The 20,776-nt window shown below is 41.0% G+C and overlaps 1 protein-coding gene across 2 annotated transcripts in view; it reads left to right on the forward strand.

Annotated features, from left to right (window-relative positions):
* PCNT (pericentrin) overlaps window positions 1-20,776 on the forward strand; it is a 79,169-nt gene that overhangs the window by 2,019 nt on the left and 56,374 nt on the right. For both annotated transcript variants that reach the window (XR_013838581.1, XM_079974923.1), the window contains exons 3-12: window positions 1,359-1,614; window positions 2,102-2,160; window positions 2,777-2,951; window positions 6,355-6,479; window positions 8,575-8,686; window positions 9,935-10,199; window positions 11,021-11,108; window positions 13,785-14,001; window positions 15,833-16,053; window positions 19,557-20,023. Coding sequence is in view for 1 of the 2 variants with exons in the window: in XM_079974923.1 (XP_079831049.1) it covers window positions 1,359-1,614; window positions 2,102-2,160; window positions 2,777-2,951; window positions 6,355-6,479; window positions 8,575-8,686; window positions 9,935-10,199; window positions 11,021-11,108; window positions 13,785-14,001; window positions 15,833-16,053; window positions 19,557-20,023 (1,985 nt within the window). In the remaining variant the exon portion in view is untranslated. The remainder of the gene's footprint in view (window positions 1-1,358; window positions 1,615-2,101; window positions 2,161-2,776; window positions 2,952-6,354; window positions 6,480-8,574; window positions 8,687-9,934; window positions 10,200-11,020; window positions 11,109-13,784; window positions 14,002-15,832; window positions 16,054-19,556; window positions 20,024-20,776) is intronic.

The following is a 20,776-nucleotide window of genomic DNA, read 5'->3' on the forward strand; positions in this document are numbered from 1 at the left end:
CTTTAGACACTCACATAGGACGTTCACTGCCTTCACTGTTTCTGATTTAAATCAGATGTAGAGCTGGGTATCAGCAACATACTGGTGAACACCAAGCCCCAACCCCCCTGATGACCTCTCCCAGCAGCTTCATATAGATGTTAAAAAGGATGAGGGAAATGATGGAGCCCTAAGGAACTCCACAAGCGAATGCCCAGGTGTCCAAATCCTCATCCCTCAACACCACTTTCTGGACATAGCTCAGGGGAAGGAGCGGAACCATTGCATAACAGTGCCCCCAGCTCCCAATTCCTCTAAACGGTCCAAAAGGATACCATGGTTGATGGTATCAAAAGTGACTGAGGGATCAAGCAGAACTAGGAAACTGCTTACACCTCTGAACCTAGCCTGCCGAAGATTATTGACCAATGCATCCAAGGTGGTCTTAGTCCCACGATAGGGCTGGAATCCCAATTGGAAGAGATCCACATGGTCTGCATCTTCTGGGCGTGCTTGGAGCTGTTCAATGACCATCTGTTCAAACAGCTTGCCCAGGAATGAATACTGGGTGATAACTGGCCATAATGGCCAGGTCTAAAGATGGTTTTTTTAAAGAAGCGGTTTAATAACCACTTCTTTAAGGGGGTCCAGGAAGACTCCCTCACAGAGGGAAGCATTCACCACCCCACTACAGAGCTCATTGCCCAGCCTTGTCTGGCTCGCCGCCTGGCTGTCCAGGAGACAGGTGATCGGTTTGACTTGTCACAGAAGCCTGTCCACATCCTTAGAGGTAATTATTAATAAGCTGAATAAAGATACCTTCCTTACTGTCTAGTAAAAGTCACTATCATTGTGATTTGGGAAAGGTGCTTTAACATGAACTTGTAGTACCTCAATTGTTACCATCACTTTGCCCCATTGTTAAAGGTGGAATCAAGGTTTGAGGGAAATTAGGGTACTAACTAAGCCTGGCCCTTTTCCTTGATGCTCACCTTTTCTGGTTCCTGTAGCAGCATAATTCAGTGCCATGTGACATCCCTGGTGCAAGGATTGCAAGCTGGCATAAGTGAGCCATAGGATTGCACTGTAATAAACTGAAAGTACAGTGTTACCTCAGGTTAAGTACTTAATTTATTCCGGAGATCCGTTCTTAACCTAAAACTGTTCTTAACCTGAAGCACCACTTTAGCTAATGGGGCCTCCTGCTGCTGCCGCGCTACTGGAGCACGATTTTTGTTCTCATCCTGAAGCAAAGTTCTTAACCCGAGGTACTGTTTCTGGGCTAGCAGAGTCTGTAACCTGAAGTGTATGTAACCCGAGGTACCACTGTAATTGCAAGCAGGGTTATGGGTTTCAATTATTGTCTTTCTTGACTGCAGGCTCTTCATAATCTTAAACTGGAAGGTTTAAGGCTAAGTTCAAATAACACACACACATCCCAGTTGGAACTGATGCAGACTAATCTGAGAAAAGAGAAAGAAACTGCCCTCATGGAGTTGCGTGAGATGCTCAACGATAAACATGCTCAAGAAGTAGCAGTTCTACAAGGTCAATACCATTTTGAGCTGGAGCGTATTAAAGAGCAGAGTGATAAGGAAAAAGAAGAAATGGTCGTGAAACATCTAGATGCCATGGGTAAGCTACCTTGTAGTTTTCAGCCAAAATATTGCAATCCATAGAATACTAGTGCAGACATTTTGATGTTTTATTCAGTTCTGTTTGAGAGCAAAATAAATGTCAATTTTAATCATAGCAGATAATACTATGAAAATGATTTAACAATGTACAGAGATTACATAAAATATAAAATTTAATGTTATAATTTAGAAGTACATAATGCTTTTTGACAAGTGTGCTGTAAGAAAAGCTTTTTACAAAACAAAAAACCCTCTGTAAATTATGTAAAAGCAAGTCATTTTAATAAGCATAAATATGCAAAATCAGAATATTTGCAAAAGTGGGGGGGGGAGCCATTAAGAACAAAGGAAGATGCGGGGAAGGTTATATGAAGTGTGGAAGTTAAAGAGTAGATAATTTTTTTAAAATATATTTTGAAATTGGTATTTATATTAGCTGACATGCCAAATAAATTTATGCAGTGGCAACAAATTTGATATTTCAGATAAACAGAAGAAGGACATAGCTCTGGAAATGGAGAAGACACACACCCAGCTCTTAGAGGTATTGTGTATAATTTATTGTGTTTAAATATTTTCTTTTTAAAGCTTCTGGATTTTTATATGATGAAAATTCTTTGATTTACATTACAGTTCCTCAGATTGTTCTGTGTTTGTGTGTGTGTGTATGTACACACACACACACACACACACATGTTCCCTTTCTTAAAATGTAGGAATTGTGTGTACATGTTATCTTGCATGGCTAAATATCCAAGCATGCTAATACAAATGCACTAACAAACTATTGATCATGCATCTTTAAAATAAGATCATAAAAGTGAATGTAAAGGCTAATCTAGTGGTGGCATCCAGTGTTCTTGCTGACTGTTGTATGAAAGCAAGTGGCAGCTGCTAAAGAGATCATGAGATAAAAGCAGAGATGTTAGTTTCTTTCTGAAAAAACAGTTGCTTGAACACACATGGGCTATTGGGTAGGTCCTGTCCAGCAAACCCACTTCGTTTTTGCAAAGGCTCAACAAGTAGCAGCTGGGACTGACAAGTAACTAAAGTTAAAAGCATTTAAATCGGAAGAATGATTGTTCCTTTAATTTAAAAAGCTATGTATTTTTCAGGATACTGTGTGGCAATTTTCAATGTTAGACTTCATTTTCTTTCAGAATCTTAAAAGTGGATGTGCATCAAATACAGACCTCACTTTAAAAAACTTGCATGAAGAGTTATCTGTGAAACATCAGATTGAATTAAATGAGATGGAAAGAACCCTAAATGCAGAAATTGAAGAAGTAAAAAGAAAGTTGAAGAGTCTTTCTCTTGAAAAAGAGCAGGTTGAAAGTAGGTATTATATTCTGAGAAGAGTTATCATTGCAATATACTTTTATATGCAAGAAGCAGTATTTCATCTGCCTCTAAAAAAGTAGGTGCTTTCCTACTCTTGCCAATAGAATGACAACTGCATCAATTCTTGAGGTATGTTGCTATCAAAAATGAGAGGCAGGTAGGGGAAGTATTAGTCAGCTGCTAGAGGTCTGCGAAGCCAGACTGTGCACTTCAGTTCATATCCAAGTCTTCTCCACCTTTCAAAAGTCTGTGACTACCCTCTATCCTTCTTTGTATTTTATATACCTCTAGACTTCTTTAAAGTATAGATTAGCAGTACTGACATCATTTCTGTCATCCAACTCTCACAATTTCTTTATTTAATGAAATTATAGCTGGAAAAAAGCCCTGCATACAAGTGGTCCTTTAAATAATCTTGGTCCAAGCCAGTCAGGGTTTTAATGGTAATAACTGGCACCCTGAATTAGATCCAGAAGTGCAGTTGTAAACAGTACAACTGATCCAAAAATCAGGGTAACATATTGTGACTGCCTGGCTTTCACCAATAACGAGGTGACCATATTCTGTACCATATGACGATTCCGGACCATCTTCAAAGGCAACTCTTTGTAAAGTGCATTTAGTAATCCAGTCTGTGACAAGTGAATGGATTACTTATTTACTGGGTAGGATTACAGTTGGTGTACCTGTCTAAGCTGGTAAAAAGCACTCCTCGCCACCTCAGCTTCCCCAGTCAGCAATGAAGCATTTAGTGCCCCTGAACTATGAATGTGATCATTCAGGGGTGTGCAGCTCCTTGAAGCAGAAGTTGAACACCTCTTCCCAGAGTTAATGGTTCTCTCATGTGCAGAAAGGCCATCTTCTTTGGAGAACCAGTTTGGTGTAGTATTTAGAATGTTGGAAATTGACCTGGGAAGCAAGTATTCAAATCACCACTCAGTCATGAAGCTCACTGGGCAGGAGTGAACTAATGAGCCCCATCAGTGGAAGCTCTGCACAAGAACTTGCACAATGGAACTTTTAACCTCTTTCCTCTCACCACCCACACTGAAATTGGCTCATGTGGCTGGGGGGTGAGGGTGGTATGTGTTGGAAGAGCCCCAAAACAACGCACAGGAGGCGAGGGGGCATCATTCTCTCCGGGAAGCCATAGTAACGGAACAGTCACTTTTGTGCAACATTGAATTCCTCCCAATGTCTCTTAGCCTTATCTACTTAATGGGTTTTTTTTTAAGGATACAGTGGAAAGAGGGAAAACTATGTACACCACCTTAAGCTCCGTAGAGGAAAGGTGGGATATAAATGTTACAAATAATAAATTAAGCTTCAGCTTGTTTCTCCTTATCCATCTGAGGCCAACCCTCTAGGAAGGACCAGAGCTACCAGGAGGATACCATGGTTGATGGTGTTAAATAGTTCTCTGTCTATTGTCCCTTGTTAATTATTTACCAGGGTGACCAAGGCTGTTTCCATCCCATAACTTGGTCCTCTGCAATCACACTTTACAATCCACATTTACCAAGGTTTTCAGTTCTTCTTTGTCTTTTCCTAGTCTTATTTAACAATGTCTATCATCTTGTTCTCTTTGTGACATGATGCTATCCTGTTTCTTAGATGACTTCCATCTTCTCTCCTCTTTGGATTTCCACCCCTTGTCTTGCTGGGGTAGTTTGCAGGTCTTATGTTTTATCTCATATTCTTTTCGCTCACATTGATTTTCTGTTCAGAGCAAAATGACTTTCATGTATCAGCCTCTTTAGGTGTCCTTATTTGTTGTTTCTCATTCTCTGATTTTTGTAGCCCACCAGAATGACTCTGAAATAACACATTTTATATTCTAAACCTTTTCCCTTCTACACTTCTTTTTATCTTCTTATAATACTCTTGTTTCCCAGGCATGTAAACCTGGGATAAAAAGGTAAAGGGACCCCTGACCATTAGGTCCAGTTGCGGACGACTCTGGGGTTGCGGCGCTCATCTTGTTCTATAGGCCAAGGGAGCCAGCGTTTGTCCGCAGACAGCTTCTGGGTCATGTGGCCAGCATGACTAAGCCACTTTTGGCGAACCAGAGCAGCGCACAGAAATGCCGTTTACCTTCCCACTGGAGCGGTACCTATTTATCTACTTGCACTTTGACGTGCTTTCGTACTGCTAGGTTGGCAGGAGCAGGGACCGAGCAACGGGAGCTCACTCTGTCGCGGGGATTCAAACCGCCGACCTTCTGATTGGCAAACCCTAGGCTGTGTGGTTTAACCCACAACACCACCCACGTCCTGGGATAAGTTTCCTTAATGTAGAACAAAAGAAAGGAAGTCTGTAATTGTAGACTCTCCATAGCAGAATTCTATTCCTCTTTTGCTTCCCAGTTACTGGGAGACTAAGGCTGCAGTCTTATGCACCCTTACCTGGGAGTAAGCCCTATTGAACATAGTTAGACTTACTTCTGAGTAAACAGGCACACAAGGCTACTGGCTTGTTTAAGCAGGTCTGGGTCTGGTCAGTTCTTGGATGGGTGCCCACTTGTGAACCACATATACAGGGTCTTGGGATAGAAGAAAGTTGGGATATACCATATTTTTTCACCCTATAGGGTGCACTTTTCCCCCTCCAAAAATGGCGCGACTTCCCGCCGGGCTCCCAAGGCTTGCGGACAGCAGTCTGCAGCCCGAAACCCGGGGAGTGCAGCGGGGCGCACCCTGAGCTTCGGGCAGCTCTCCGCAAGCCTTGGGAGCCCGGCGCGACTTCCCGCCGGGCTCCCTAGGCTTGTGGATAGCAGCCTGCATCCCGAAGCCTGGGGCGCGCTGAGCAGATATCGGGCAGATATCTGCAAGCCTGGGGAGCCCGGCGGGAGTTCCCGCCAGGCTCCCAAGGTTTGCGGATAGCAGCCTGTTCTGGGGGCTGGGGTCGGGGGACGCTCGGGCTTCCCCCACCCCAGCCCCACGCCTGGGGGGGGGAAATAATTTTTTTTTCTTCATTCCCCCCCCCCAAAAAAAAAACCAGGTGCGCCCTATAGGGTGAAAAATACGGTAAATGTTAAAATCAAAATAAAACTTGTAAGGATTGCATTGTAATATCACCTCTTTTAGACAAAGTACAGCATCTGGCATTGCATTTCACATTTCACATTATAATACTTTTTTGTCAGAAACATTGCTACAAAAATTGTGGAATTTATTAGAAAACTTAACAGAATTGTACATATGAAGTAGAATTTAAATTCACTGCTGACCTTATATACCTCTTCAGACGTTTGGACTGTTGTGATGCCAGAAACTGGTTTGAAGCAGTCGATCTCACAAGCAGGGCTGTCTCTCAGGTGTAGAGTGCATTCTTTGTGTGCATTTTGACAGCTGATAAGAAAATAAATTTTATAACAGAACACAATGTTATTTTGTAGTGGAGCATGATATCCTGAAAAACCAGTATGATCTGGCCATGACAAAGCTGCAGGCTGAATATGAACAAAAGTTGGAAGATATGAAAGAGCAAAGCAAGAAACAAGAAGAAGAATTACAGCAGGAGGTAAATAAGCATATTTATGTTGATTCTTTGCAAGGCTCTTTATGTTTATCAAGATCTGCCTGAATATGAGAGTGAGATGGCAGAGTGGGAAACAGCAGATGAGGATCTCCACATAGGTGACTGGAGGACTGAAACAGGCAAATGAGGGTGTTGGGATGCTGAAAAAGAGGGGTGGAATTATGGATAGAGATAATAAGAAACATCTGGAGATGGAAATGATAGACGTAAGAAAGAAAGGATCTTCTGTCTTCTGTACAAGTTGAACACAGAAGAAAGCACCATCAAGCTGCTGGCGATCTTTGGGAAAAGAATGGAAGAAATAGAAATGGAAGGACTTTTTCTTTAAATTAAAGATGGGAAAACAGCCAAGAGGAAATAGGACTGGAAAATATGGAATTGGATAATAATATTAATAACAATAATAAACAACTTTTATTTATATCCTGCCCTCCCCGGCTGAGACTGGGCTCAGGGCGGATAACATAGAATATATAACATAAATTACCTCCTAAAAACAAGTCAGGATCAAATTAAAATCTAATTAGATGGCTTTCCGCAGGATTAGGGTTGGGAACAGTAAATGTTCATCAGGCCCAGCTGTTTACGCTGTTCTTATATGGGCCTGTGAAAATGCTGGGAGGCCTCTTTCATACTAGTTCTTATACAAAAAGAGAAGGGGAGTCAGGCTGAGTCCTGACCAAAGGCCTGGCGGAACAACTCTGTCTTACAGGTCCTGCAGAAAGATGTCAGATTCCGCAGGGCCCTGATCTCTTGTGGCAGAGCGTTCTACCTGGCTGGGGCCAAGCCCGAAATTAATGAAGATACAAGTAAATAGTTATGGACTATTACTCCAATAAGAGTTCTTGGAATTTCTTGAAGAGAAAGTTGTTATACTGGACTGGAGAAAGACTTTTTTTGGCCTTTAGCAATAATAACAATCAAAGAGCCCCTTTGGGACTTTTTGTGTGGAAAGAAGAATGTCTTGAGGTGTCTGGGACTGAAGATTGGAAAAACGCCTAGCAGATTGAGGACATTATCCTGGAATACGACTAGATACTAACTATTCTGGAATGAATATTTTGAATAATCTTTATGTACATAATTGGCAGATGGAGAACTGGAAGTCCTTATTTATCTCATCTCTTTTTATTTTTTATGATTTCTAGCTTTTGTCTTCTTCTGTAAACTCTACTATACTTATGTTTTGTTCTGTTTTTTGATGTCCTGTACTCTGAGTTAATAAGGCTACACAAAGGAAGGTGATGGATGGATGATGAAGAACCCTGTGTGAGATGCAGAGAAGGGAAGATCTCCCAGAGTGGGAGGCTGATAAGAGGGCATTGCATTTTCCTTTCTTCCTCCCACTGTTTCTTTTTCTGTTCTTCTTTCTTTCTTTCTTTCTTGTATGTACATTTGCTTTCTGATTTTTACTATTTTTATTTGGGTTAGTTTGGCTTTTATTGTAATGTATGTTGAAAAGTTTCAATAATAAAAAAGAGAAGTAACTCACTGGTGCACCTGAACTCTATTGAAAGCAGGAGTGACGTCCCCATGCATCAGCCGATGCACAAGGAGTTTAATTCTGCTTGGTTCAGGTGTACAAACTAGTTCCTCACAATGAACTAGTTGGCACACTGAAGCCCTGAAGAAACCTGGAACTTTCTGCACATCGCCTGATAATGTCATAATGACATCAGCTGACTGACAAGTGGGTGGTCCTGTCCATCTGTCAGGGGTGCGTGGGGGCCAAAAACATTCCCCATCCCATTCAAAATCTACCAGTCAGTTGCAAAAGATGTAGAGTTAAAATGAAAAAACAGGTGGCCACTGAGCACATTCTAAGCCTAGGAATGGGTTTTTTTTACTATCAGAATTGAACAAAGCAAAGAGTCCTTTCACGCAGATATGCACTACTGGTTAGCTACCTTAAATTTCAACAACCTAATTTATAAAGTGGTTTTATTTTTGCTGCTGTTAAGAAATTCGGAGCCAGAAATTGGCCAAAAATCCCGTCACTCCTGGTCTAGAAGATATTGAAAACTCTTTTTATAAAATTAAAATTCGTAGGTGTACTAACTCATTGAACCTCTTGTAGATGGCAAAGCTAGTGGCTATGCAAGAAAAACTAAAGGCAGAGTCAGAAGAAGAAATCAAAGGACTTTGGTCTCAACTGGATAGTGCTCGGACAAGTCGCCAAGAATTAAGTGGTACGTTTGAGGATTTGACATAGAATCATTGTAACCTGTAACTTGCTTTCTGTTCATTTTTAAATTTTAGGGTCTGATTCTCTATCATTCAGTGAAGCATTTTATTTTACGCTATTAAGTTATGACATATAAAGGAACAATATTTTATACTCTTAATGACTAATTAGCTGAGGAACTGTTAACACATGTTTGTGAAACTCTCAGTTTTAATTTCAGGATTTTAGGTTAATTTCTCAGATTTGAGGATTGACATAATTTACATTTTATCCTGTTCAAAAATAATATTAAGTTTCTAAAAATATGCAGGCTAAATTTATGGCACAAATAATCTTGATGCCATTCATTATGAATCTTAACAATTAATTTGAAATATTAACTCAGTGATTTGTATTTACCGTATTTTTCGCTCTATAAGACGCACCAGACCACAAGACGCACCTAGTTTTTGGAGGAGGAAAACAAGAAAAAAAATATTCTGACTCTCAGAAGCCAGAACAGCAAGAGGGATCGCTACGCAGTGAAAGCTGCAATCCCTCTTGCTGTTCTGGCTTCTGTGATAGCTGCGCAGCCTGCATTCGCTCCATAAGACTCACACACATTTCCCCTTACTTTTTAGGAGGGAAAAAGTGAGTCTTATAGAGCAAAAAATACAGTATATAGTAGCTCTTGAATTATTATTATTTCCTCCATTTTCCACTTGAGGTATGCTGTTTAATGAATATAACATAATGATATATTGAGTAGTTAACATTCATAAATGAGCTCTAAGATTTGTAATACTAATCTTCAGACTTGGCAGTGTTTATATTTACTTTCTTCATTTTATTATGCATTTAACCTGGCCAATATTAATAGATCCCATGCCTTTTTGGGTTTTTATGCAAATCTTGGAAAATGTAAATATAGGTGGCGTTGTTAGATATCCAGTGTTGTTACACAGAATAAGCTTTCCTATCTTCCCCCTGCACCCCCTGATGTGTTCTGGAGGGTCCTCCAAACGTACATGACCAGACTGAGGGACAGCAAGGGGAAGGAGATCAAGTCCCATTACACAAGCAACCTCAGAACTTGTAATAAGTTCTATTCAAGTTAATAAAGTGCGTCTTAACGTCCAAGGCACTTAAGGCCAAATGTTAAGCCTAGTCTTCTTAATAGCGTTGTCCTGTGTGTGTTGTACTTCTTGAGAAGCTTGTTTTATTTTAATATACTGTATTGAAATAAGAGAGTACTATCTTGGTCTTTCACCAGAGTTGAAAGAACAGCTGCTTGCTCGCACTTCACACATGGAAGAAATGGAATACCTGAAGAAGGATTTTCAACTTAAATGGGATAAAAAAAAAAGTGAACATGAAAATGAACTGGAACAATTAAGACTTTATTTTGAACAGAAATTAAAGTCTGTGGAAGAAAACTACAGAGAAGAATTAACAATGCTGCATCAGAGGCTGCGGGAAATGAAAGATTATTCCCTATTAGAGGTGGAGAACAGCCAAGATCTACATGTGGAATTTGGGTAATGCTAATAATTTAGTAACTTGATCTGTAGCATCAGATTTTTAAAGAGTTGATTACTAAGTATTACATTCTTAATAAGGTGGGAATGTGTAATGGAAACTACAGCGGAACCTTAGTTTACGAACTTAATCGGTTCCGGAAGTCCGTTCTTAAACCAAAGCATTCTTAAACCTAGGCGTGCTTTTCCACAGCAGTGGGGGACTCAATTTACAAATGGAAAACACTCAACAGGAAGCAGAACATGTTCTGCTTGCAATGCAGAGTTCACAAACCAAAACACCTACTTCTGGGTTTGCAGCATTCTTAATCCAAGTTGTTCATAAACTAAGCTGTTCTCAAACCAAGGTACTACAGTGGTACCTCGGGTTAAGTACTTAATTCGTTCCGGAGGTCCATACTCAACCTGAAACTGTTCTTAACCTGAAGCACCACTTTAGCTAATGGGGTCTCCTTCTGCTGCTGCGCCGCTGGAGCACAATTTCTGTTCTCATCCTGAAGCAAAGTTCTTAACCTGAAGCAATATTTCTGGGTTAGCAGAGTGTATAACCTGAAGCATTTTATATGATAGTCATTTGAATATATGAAGAAGGCTATCATATTGCTTAATAATCTATAAATCTCTTCTTCATGCTAAACATACCCATTGATAAAGATACTGAAAACTGCTTTATTACTTTATTAAAGTTATTGCTTTATTAAATTATAATATAGTAAAGCATATATGTAATGCTATAATAAAGTAATGCTATAATAAAACATTACTTTATTAAAGTTATTAAGACTATGTTACTTACTCTTTTGAAATTTTCCCCCATACAGTTCATCTGCCATATTTTTAGAAGAGATGACCGAAAAGGAGAGACATGATCTATTTGAGCAGCTAACTCAGCAACTGGAACGCCACAAGGTAAATTACTAGCTAGTAATAAAAAGGCATATTTGGCTTGCCAGACAAAATGACCCACCCCCCAACTCCATGTGCTGTTCTGGGGATTGTTGCTGAGGGCCACCAAAAAAGGCCTTAAGGGCAGCATGCAGCCCTTGGGATGTACATTGAGCCATCCTGCTGTAGTGGATAGTCTAGAGCAGAGCTTCCCAAACTCTACATGTTGGTGACACGCTTTTTAGACATGCATCTTTTTGTGACACAGCAATTCAGTTTTGCTAGCAAACCGGAGGTTAAACTAACTCTTTTCCAGACCTGGGAGGAGCATGACACACCTACACCCTGCAGCTGGCACACTAACGTGTTGCAGCACACAGTTTGGAAAGCTCTGGTCTAGAGTAAGTTCAGCAGTCGCTACAGTGAGCTAAGGTTCCAGATTGGGTTTCACCTCCAAGCCTGATACTGGTATTGAAGGACAACTGATCCTGCCGCTGCCAGAAGGAGACAACTGAACCAGTTGCCACCACAGCAAAGCCTGCAGAACCAAGCCAGAATCGTCATGAGTGCCTTCCCATGTGCTTAGGGAAATAACTGCCTCCCCCCACCCCCCATCTCACCAGTCTAGGCTATGGAATGCAGAAATGTTGGTCTTCAGGCCAGAGGGTGAAACCTTTTAAGATTATAGACAGAGGCTTTGAGATTACATTTGAGATTGCTGAATCACACTGTTGACTCACGTTAAGCTTGTCTACTAAGACCCCTAGATCCTTTTCACGCGTACTGCTAGTAAGGCAGGTGTCCCCATCTTATATTCGTGCAGCTGGCTCTTCCTTTCTAAGTGCAGAACCTTAGATTTTTCCCTATTGAAATTCATCTTGTTAGTTTGGGCTGAGTTCTCCAATCTATTAAGGTCATTTGGAATCCCAATTCTGTCTTCTGCAGCATTAGCTGCTCCTACCAGTTTGGTGTCATCTGCAAATTTGATGAGCATCCCCTCAATTCCTTCATCCAAGTCATTTATAAAAACATTGAACAACAATGTGCCTAGGACAGAACCCCACTTTTGTCCAGGATGATGAAGCACCATTAATGAGCACTCTTTGGGTTTGGTCAGTCATCCAGCTACAAATCCACCTAACAGTTATCTCAATCAACCCACATTTTACCAGCTTCTTCACAAGAATATCATAGGGGACTTCGCCAGAAGCTTCACTGAAATCAAGATACACTATGTCCACAGTATTCCCCCAATCCACCAAGTTTTTAACTCCATCAAAAAGAGAAATGAGATTTGTCTGACATGACTGGGATTCTGGGAAACCCAGGCTGTGTCTTAGTAATCACCACATCCTTTCCTAAGTGCCCACAGACCAACTGTTGCATTATCTGTTCTAGGACCTTTCCTGGTATCGATGTCAAGCTCACTGGTCAGTAGTTACCTGGGTCTTCTCTCTTCCCTCCCTTTTGAAGATGGGGATAACATTTGCCTGCCTCCAGTCTGCAGGGACTTCACCTGTTCTCCAAGAATTCTCAAAGATTAGAGGCTCTGAGGTTACATCCACAAGCTCCCTTGGGTGCAACTCATCAGGCCCTGCAGATTTGAGTTCATTTAATGTAGCTAAGTGTTCCCTTACCACCTCTTTTCCTGTCTTGGGCTGCAGTTCTCTCTTTGCATTATTTATTCTGTTATCACCAGGTTAGGCACTGCTTTCCTTTTGGGTGAAGACAGAGGCAAAGTAGGTGTCTAACAGTTCCTCCCTGTTGTTGAGAATCAGGTACAAGATAGATGATCCCCTTGTAGCTTCCTTCACCTTCAGGAAAATGAAATTGTCTATGAGGCAGCTGAGGAATTTGTTGGACCTTCCATTGTTGGCAGAGTTTTTGTTCCAATAGCTGTCTGTTTGGCTATCTGCTCTAGGAAGGCATCATCCAAGTCTTCTGTCTGGCTTGGAAGTCTATAGCCAGGGCTGGCCCTCTCATGATGTAAGGTGAGGCGTTCCATTCATCCTAATGGACCAGTCTCCATAGCATAGTAGTGTTGCTGTTGCAGTCCACCTTGGGTAAGGCTGCAACCCAGTAGTGGATATCAGTGCACATGAAGACCAGTGCTACTTATGGCCTATGATCAATTCTAATTCTGTTTATTAATACATTAGCATTCAGTTTTCCATCCTGATTGTGGCTGTACTAGCAACTAAGGCAGAGCTACTTGTTGCATTTTATTGCTGATGACCGCCAAAGGGCTGTGAACAATTAGCTCCGTGTAAACTGCTTGTGCTAATTTTAGTTGTTGGCACCTGTCTCAAGAGACAATGGAGTGCACCTCTGGGATGAAGTCAAGCTGCTGCATTAGCAGCACCAAAGTAACCTCCTCGGGGCACAAGCCTGGGCAGTGTGTATGGAGGTTCTAGGCTGTCTAGACGACAAGATCCCTCTCTTGGCGTCACTGATGTGGGCCAAAGGAAAGCAGAGCAAAACATTTGACACCAGCTTGGCTGCAGGAGTTGCTGGAAGGAGGAGTACAAGGCGCCACCCAACTGTCTTAGGGGCTCCACTTTGGATTTGTGCAGGATTTACCTCTTAGCCTTTTCTTCTTGTGAAGTATAGTTTAGTAAAACAAGTGTTTTGCATGGAAAATTTAAAATGGATAAGTTTCATAAATCTTACCAGTGTTTTTCTTCTGCATGTTGGCTTCAGGAAGAACTCTCTTGCTTGCGGTTGCATTTGGATGATAAACACAGAAGTGAGGTAGAGTTACTAAGGTCTTCCCTCACACTTCAGTATGAAGAGAGCCTAAAGAAAATGAGGATGGATCTTTCAGATAGATTCACTTCTGAAATGGAGCAGCTGAAAAGAAAACATAGTTTAAGTCTTGAACAGCTCCGTGCCAAAATGTCAGAAGAGCACCTCAGAGGTAAGCAGTTGCAGGTCATAAGAATAACATGTGAAATTTTAATTTCCAAAATTACATTTATATGGAAAATGCTAGCTCTGTGTTCTAAACCAATGAAATACATTGCTTTATGTGATGGGATAATGAGCTGCTTGTGCGTAAAAGCTTGATCCCTCAGAGCTTACTCAGTGTAGTAAAGCTCTGCCTTGAGCGGAGCCCTTTGGCATGGCTCCGTCAGTCGCTGGTAGAATCTGACAGTGGGTGTCTGCGGAAACGTTTCCAACATAAAAGCTGTTTGACGGAAATGCGTCTCCTGGATTCTCTGCGTGACAGTTTCCGGCGAGGGGTGGGGGTCCTTAAAGGGGGTCCTGATACCTCCTCACTGTTCTCACTGGAAGTATCCCAGAGCCTCCCCTCCGACTCCCTTTCCCTTGGAGCTCCTGCTCTCCCCCTACTGGTTCCCTCTTCTGCTGAAGTGTCTCTCCTATTCTCCTGGAGCCTTCCCACCACCTGTTCTTCCGATGGCAGTTCCCTGACACTTTACTACAGTGCTCAGGCTATCCCTTTCTAAGAATGGGTTTAGTTGATTTACCCTGTGAAACTAATACAAGGCACTCCGAGGCCACCTATATGTCAATTGATAAGGATGGTTCGAGGAGTTCCCCCAAACAACAGACCTGTTCCTTCAGAGGGAATGCAGTCACCTCGCCTGTCTCCTGGATCTGAGAACCATTTGCCCACAAAGGCGCTGCCTCCCCAGGATTCATACTCAACTTATTAGCCTTCATCAGTCCACCACTGCATGCAGGCACCTGTCCAGGTCCTTCACCATCTCTCCTGAATCAGATGTAACAGAGAAATAGAGCTGGGTATCATCAGCATACTGATTATACCTTGACCTCAAACTCACTCCTAGTGGCTGCTCCCAAAGGCTTCATATAGCTGGGGACAAAATAGAGACCTGTGCAGATGCTTAAAATAACTTTTGTTAAAAAACCAGAAGCTTTTTTTTGGTAGGCATTGTAGGACAGGAATTGCCAAAAGAGCGGAAGAAGTTATTCATGTATTCTACAATGGCAACTAGGATTCTACTAGTTCAAAAATGGAAAGATGACAAGATACCAACAAAAGAAGAACAGCAAATCAAACTTATGGAATATGCAGAAATGGCGGAACTCACAGGAAGACTCAGAGACAATGACAATGAAGACTTTAAAAAAGACTGGGAACTGTTCATGTTGTATCTACAGAAATATTGTAAAGAAATGGGCTCACTAGCAGGGTTTGGGTAAACACAACTAAGAAAACAAGTGTAAAGGTTAAAAAACAACAATATGGAAATTAATCAAGTGTAAGATGTAACTTGAAAGAAAATTTGGTATAAAAATGATAAGAATATAAGAGCATTTAGCTAAAAGATCAGAAAAATAAGACAAAAATTAAGTAGCAGCAAATATTTAAAGAAGTGGAAGTTGAAGGAAGTCATGACGTGGGGGGGAGTTTTCGTTTTCTTTTCTTTTCTTTTTCTCTTTTATATGGTAAAAGTGTTGAATATTAAATTGTAAAATCTAATAAAAATTTATTTTAAAAAAAACTAATAAAAAAATAGAGACCTGTGCGATCCCATAGCATAACTGCCATGGGCCAGAAGAGCAGCCTCCCAGTACTGGGGACACAACCCTGCAAATAGGAATGGAACCCCTGTAACAGCAGTCTTAATAATCTTCTAATAGTGTTAACATTCTAATGTAAACTAAGATTATAGCAATGAAACACTAAATATGTCTTGTTCAGTATTTTGTTGCAATTATGAAAACTGATGAAAAATATTTTAAACTTTTATTATTTTCAGAAATTGCTAAACTTGGTCTGCAAAGTGCTCAAGATGCTGCGCGTCAAGTGGAAATGGAAGTGGCTGAGCGATGCTTGGCACTAGAAAATGAGTACAAAGCTAAACTTTGTGTTCTTCAGGTTGAGACCCAAAAAGACATAGAAGAATTGAGGAGAGAAAATACAAAATTAAAGGAAATTAGTGTGTGTCAGGAAATGCATTGGAAGGAGGAGCTGGAGCAGGTAAAATATGGAGGGGTGTTGATATATGTGTTTCTGAGAAATAATTAAGGATTTTAATTAATAATACATATGTGTATCAACAATTTTTCAAAAATAAATTTTGTTCTACATTATATTTTCAAAAATAAATTGTTCACTTGGACACCTCTTAAGATATTATAACTAAATTTGGCACAGTAGTTCCTGAGATCAAGGAACAGAGTTTTGTTTTGTTATGTTTGAATACTGTTGGATGACATGTTGAATCAAGCTAGCAGACTGAACCTTTCAGAATTGCATTTATTGTCAGTGAGGGCTGCTGTTAGCTTCTTTGAATTCCCAAACACCAGAAGTTCCTTGCTAGTTACAGTGGTACCTCTGGTTACGAACTTAATTCGTTCCAGAGGTCCCTTCTTAACCTGAAGCTGTTCTTAACCTGAGATACCACTTTAGCTAATGGTGCCACTGTGCCGCCACCCTGTGATTTCTGTTCTCATTCTGGGAGCAAAGTTATTAACCCGAGGTACTACTTCTGGGTTAGTGGAGTCTGTAACCCAAAGTGTTTGTAACCCGAGGTACCACTGTATTAAGAAATGTATCTTAAGAGAAACATTTACAGCCCTTATTTCGAAGTAAATATGTATAGAAAATTCCTCTTTAGTTTATGGGTCTTAATTCTGAGTAAATGTACATCGGATTGCAGCTTAAAATCATTGACTAATTCTGTTAAAATATAGAGAGTCTGGTTTGTGTACATTTTAATAGTAGTAATAGTAGTAGTATTAAAATGTACACAAACCAGTAGTAATAGTAGTAGGGGACGCAGGTGGCGCTGTGGGTTAAAGCCTCAGCGCCTAGGACTTGCCGATCGAAAGGTTGGCGGTTCGAATCCCTGCGGCGGGGTGCGCTCCCGCTGCTCGGTCCCAGCGCCTGCCAACCTAGCAGTTCGAAAGCACCTCCGGGTGCAAGTAGATAAATAGGGACCGCTTACCAGCGGGAAGGTAAACGGCGTTTCCGTGTGCGGCTCTGGCTCTGGCTCTGGCCAGAGCAGCGATGTCACGCTGGCCACGTGACCCGGAAGTGTCTCCGGACAGCGCTGGCCCCAGGCCTCTTAAGTGAGATGGGCGCACAACCCCAGAGTCTGTCAAGACTGGCCAGAACGGGCAGGGGTACCTTTACCTTTAATAGTAGTAGTAGTAATAATAATAATAATAATAATAATAATAATAATAATAATAATAATATTGTGATCCTGTTATTATTTGTGATTTTATAGTGCTATCCTGTATGTTGAAATTTAATTTGTTAAACTATCCTGTATATGTTTATGTGGAAGTAAGAAAATTCATAGCAGCAAAATGTCCTGTTCTCTTCTCTGGCTACTGTTGCGGCTTAGCGGCTTAGAAAAAGGGGGGGGGGAAGGAAAAAAAAAACGTAGGAACTCGCAAGACATTTTCATCTTGCAAAGCAAGCCCATAGGAAATTCGTTTTGCGAAGCACCTCCAAAACGGAAAACCCTTTCGTCTAGCAGGTTTTCCGTCTTGCGAGGCGTTCGTCTTGCGGGGCACCACTGTAATATGAAGGTTTCTTCTAGTCAGTGGATGAGGTTATCCTGAGGGCTCCTCAGTTTGGGAATAAAGTATAGCTGGGGCAAGCAAAAAATAACTTATAGTTTGTGTCACATTTTTTTACATTGTTTCTTGAACAAATGGAGGAGGAGGAAAAGGATAAAAGTGCCTTCCCCAGAATTCAAACTGAGCCTAACAATGCTCTGGGAACTCCAAGGAACTGTGAGAGCGCCTCCATCTGTTGATAAGAAGAAAACTTATTGACAAGTCAAATGCTCTTACCTCTGTCAGCAGTGAAGGCTATCCAGCGCAGATTGTTCAATAGTAGTACTGGATTGGAGATGGGAAGGCTTGGAAAAAAAATGGAAAAATTTGAATAAAACCAGGTCCTTGTCCCCCCCATTTTTTTCCAAAGCTGTTTGGAAAAAAACGAGGGGAAACCCTGTCATCCCCCCTCAATTTTTTCTGGGTTTTTTCTAGGTCTTCCCATCTCTAGTACTGGTGTCTGGTTGATTCCCTTTGCTGTTCAGAATTAAGGGGAAATAATCTGTTGGATCCCCTTATTCTTCTGACCTCATTGGCAGATGCAAAATATCTCCAATTGATAAGGCCTAACGAATGAGCAGACTGGGGGCCAGCTGACTCCTCTCAATGTCTTCCAATGGAGCATTGGTATTCAAAGCTGCTGAGGTAGTACTCACTTGCCAAAGGAGCCATGGACCTACGGGGGGGGGGGGAATTAAGAGCTAAAACAGCAGGCTAGACAGATGTAGGCCTATGCTTTGACTTGGAAATTAGGATGATCAAGGGTCTAGAAGCCAAGCCTTATGAGGAAAGGTTGAAGGAGCTGGGTATGTTTAGCCTGGAAAAGAGGAGACAGAGGAGATATGATAGCCACCTTCTAATATCTTAAGGGCTGTCACATGGAAGGTGGAGCCAGCTTGTTTTCTCCTGCTCTGGAAGGTAGGACTCCAACCAATGACTTCAAGTTACAAGAAAGGAGATTCCAACTAAAGGTACGGAAACACTTTCTGACAGTAAGAGCTGTTTGACAGTGGAACGGTTTCCATGGGAAAGTTGTGAATTCTCCTTCCTTGGAGGTTTTTAAGCAGAGGTTGGATGGCCATCTGTCATGGATGCTTGAGCTGAGATTCCTGCATTGAAGGGAGTTGGACTAGGCGACCCTTGAGGTCCATTCCAGCTCTATGCTTCTATGATTCTAACCTCATCCATAGAAGGCAGGTGTCTTGGGAAAAGGTTTGATATATCCAAGTGGGGGCCTGCAACAAAATGCTGCTTCTACTCAAGGTTTCAGCCATTTCACACCTCCCCTCCTCCCCCAACATTCAGCTGCATTCTGTACACTCATTGGGCTGTTTGAGCGGGATTGTACCTTGAAATCTGGGATTTCTCCATTGATTTCTATGGGCAGTTCTCATTTCTGGGAACATTTGAAAATTCTATCCCCTTCAGAATTTTGTCTGCATTGGTTTCATTTAAAAAGTGACTTTATGGATCACATTATGCTACATTCAGTGCAGTCCCATACATGTCTACTCAGCAGTAAGTCCTGTTGACATAAATGGGACATACTCCCAGTTAATTGGGTATTGGATTAGTGTCTAATTTACTGGTACTTTCTATATTTGCTTTTCCCTATATTAGCTTTCAGCAGTTTCGTGTGCACTAGAAAATTGCTGAAAGAGTAAAATGTATAAAGTTAAAATATCTTGGGCTACAATTCTGTGCACATTTATGTGAGGGTAAGCCCCATAGAAAACTGTGGGATTGCTTCTGAGCAAATATTTAGATGATAGTGCATGTTCGTTTCTTAATATTATATAAAATAAGATATTTTGAATAAAGTTAATAAAAATGCATCAGATTGGTAGTTCATAATTTAAATTCAGAGTTTATATGATTGAAACTTCAACTGATTTTTTTTAAAATTCACAGATTAAATGCAAACTCATTGAAGATCATGCAAATGAATTACGCAAAGCTAGAGAGGAGTTGCAGGAAATGGAACAGACTCATAAAACAAAAGCTGAAGAATGGAAACGAGAACAGGAGGAATCAAGAAGAAAGGCTGAAGAGAAACTGTCCTTATTGCGTAAAGAGCTTGAAAGCAAGGCAGAGTGTGAGAAGCGAGCCTTGCAAAAGCAGTCTGAATTTCGTGAAGCTGAAATGATTTGGCTTCAGCAGCAGCAGGCTGCTAGAATTGTAGAACTGGAGAAATCCTTAAAGGAGCAGCAGAACAGCGTCAGGCAGCTGGAGGACACTTTAGTAAATGCACAGAAGACTTTGGCTCAATATGACAGTGAACTAACTTCCACCAAGACGCTCATGACTGAAGAGTTAGAAAAAGCCCAAGAAGTGTTACAAGAAGAGTGGAAAGCTAAACTTAAAGATGCACAGAGCAGGTTTGTAATTTACTATATTATCATTGTGATTATGATTTACGGTAAATCAATTTTTTACCAGCTCTTCATTACAGAACAGTTTCAGAGTAGGTTATTAAAAATTTCAAATGCACAATATAGTTATTAAAAATGTCAGGTAAATCGCAAACAGCTAACTAAAAATATCCATACTGACATCAAATTCCACTAAAAGTGGGTAAGTCTATACAGGAGAAGGTATTCTTTGAAGTATCCCAGCCCCAGGTTGTACAGGGCTATGTAAGTCCGTACATAATCAAGGTGTAGTAAAAGACTGGGAAGGACAGGCAAACATTGCTTTGTTTATTAATTACAATTAAAATGCAATTTCCCTGTTTCATGGATGCTCAGAGCCTTCTTTTGAAAAGAATTGGGCAGAAGACCCAAATTGAAAGGGTTTGTATGGAGGTTAACCAGGTTTCCTGTTTCAGAAACCAATTGGGGAGCAGGGAATGGTCCTGTGGGTGTTGAGTTGAGAAGGGAAATCACTTAGGATTCATAATAAAGTCTTTTTCTTAGGAGAAAGCTGGTGTTATTTTATTCTTTAGAAGTGTGTGTTTCAGCAGACTTGCCTTATTAATACTTGCTCCTAATGACTTGAAATATACCTTCTCATACGGAAATGTGTGCTTTTAAGCCAAGACATTTCCCATTTTCTTTTGGTAAATGACTGTTTTTGTGGGTAAGGGAGCTCTCCATTGTTAATATGGGAAAGAAAGTGGAAGAGTTCTATTT

Source organism: Podarcis cretensis (genome assembly GCF_951804945.1).
Source record: "Podarcis cretensis genome assembly, chromosome: 1".
NCBI classification, from domain to species: Eukaryota; Metazoa; Chordata; class Lepidosauria; order Squamata; family Lacertidae; genus Podarcis; species Podarcis cretensis.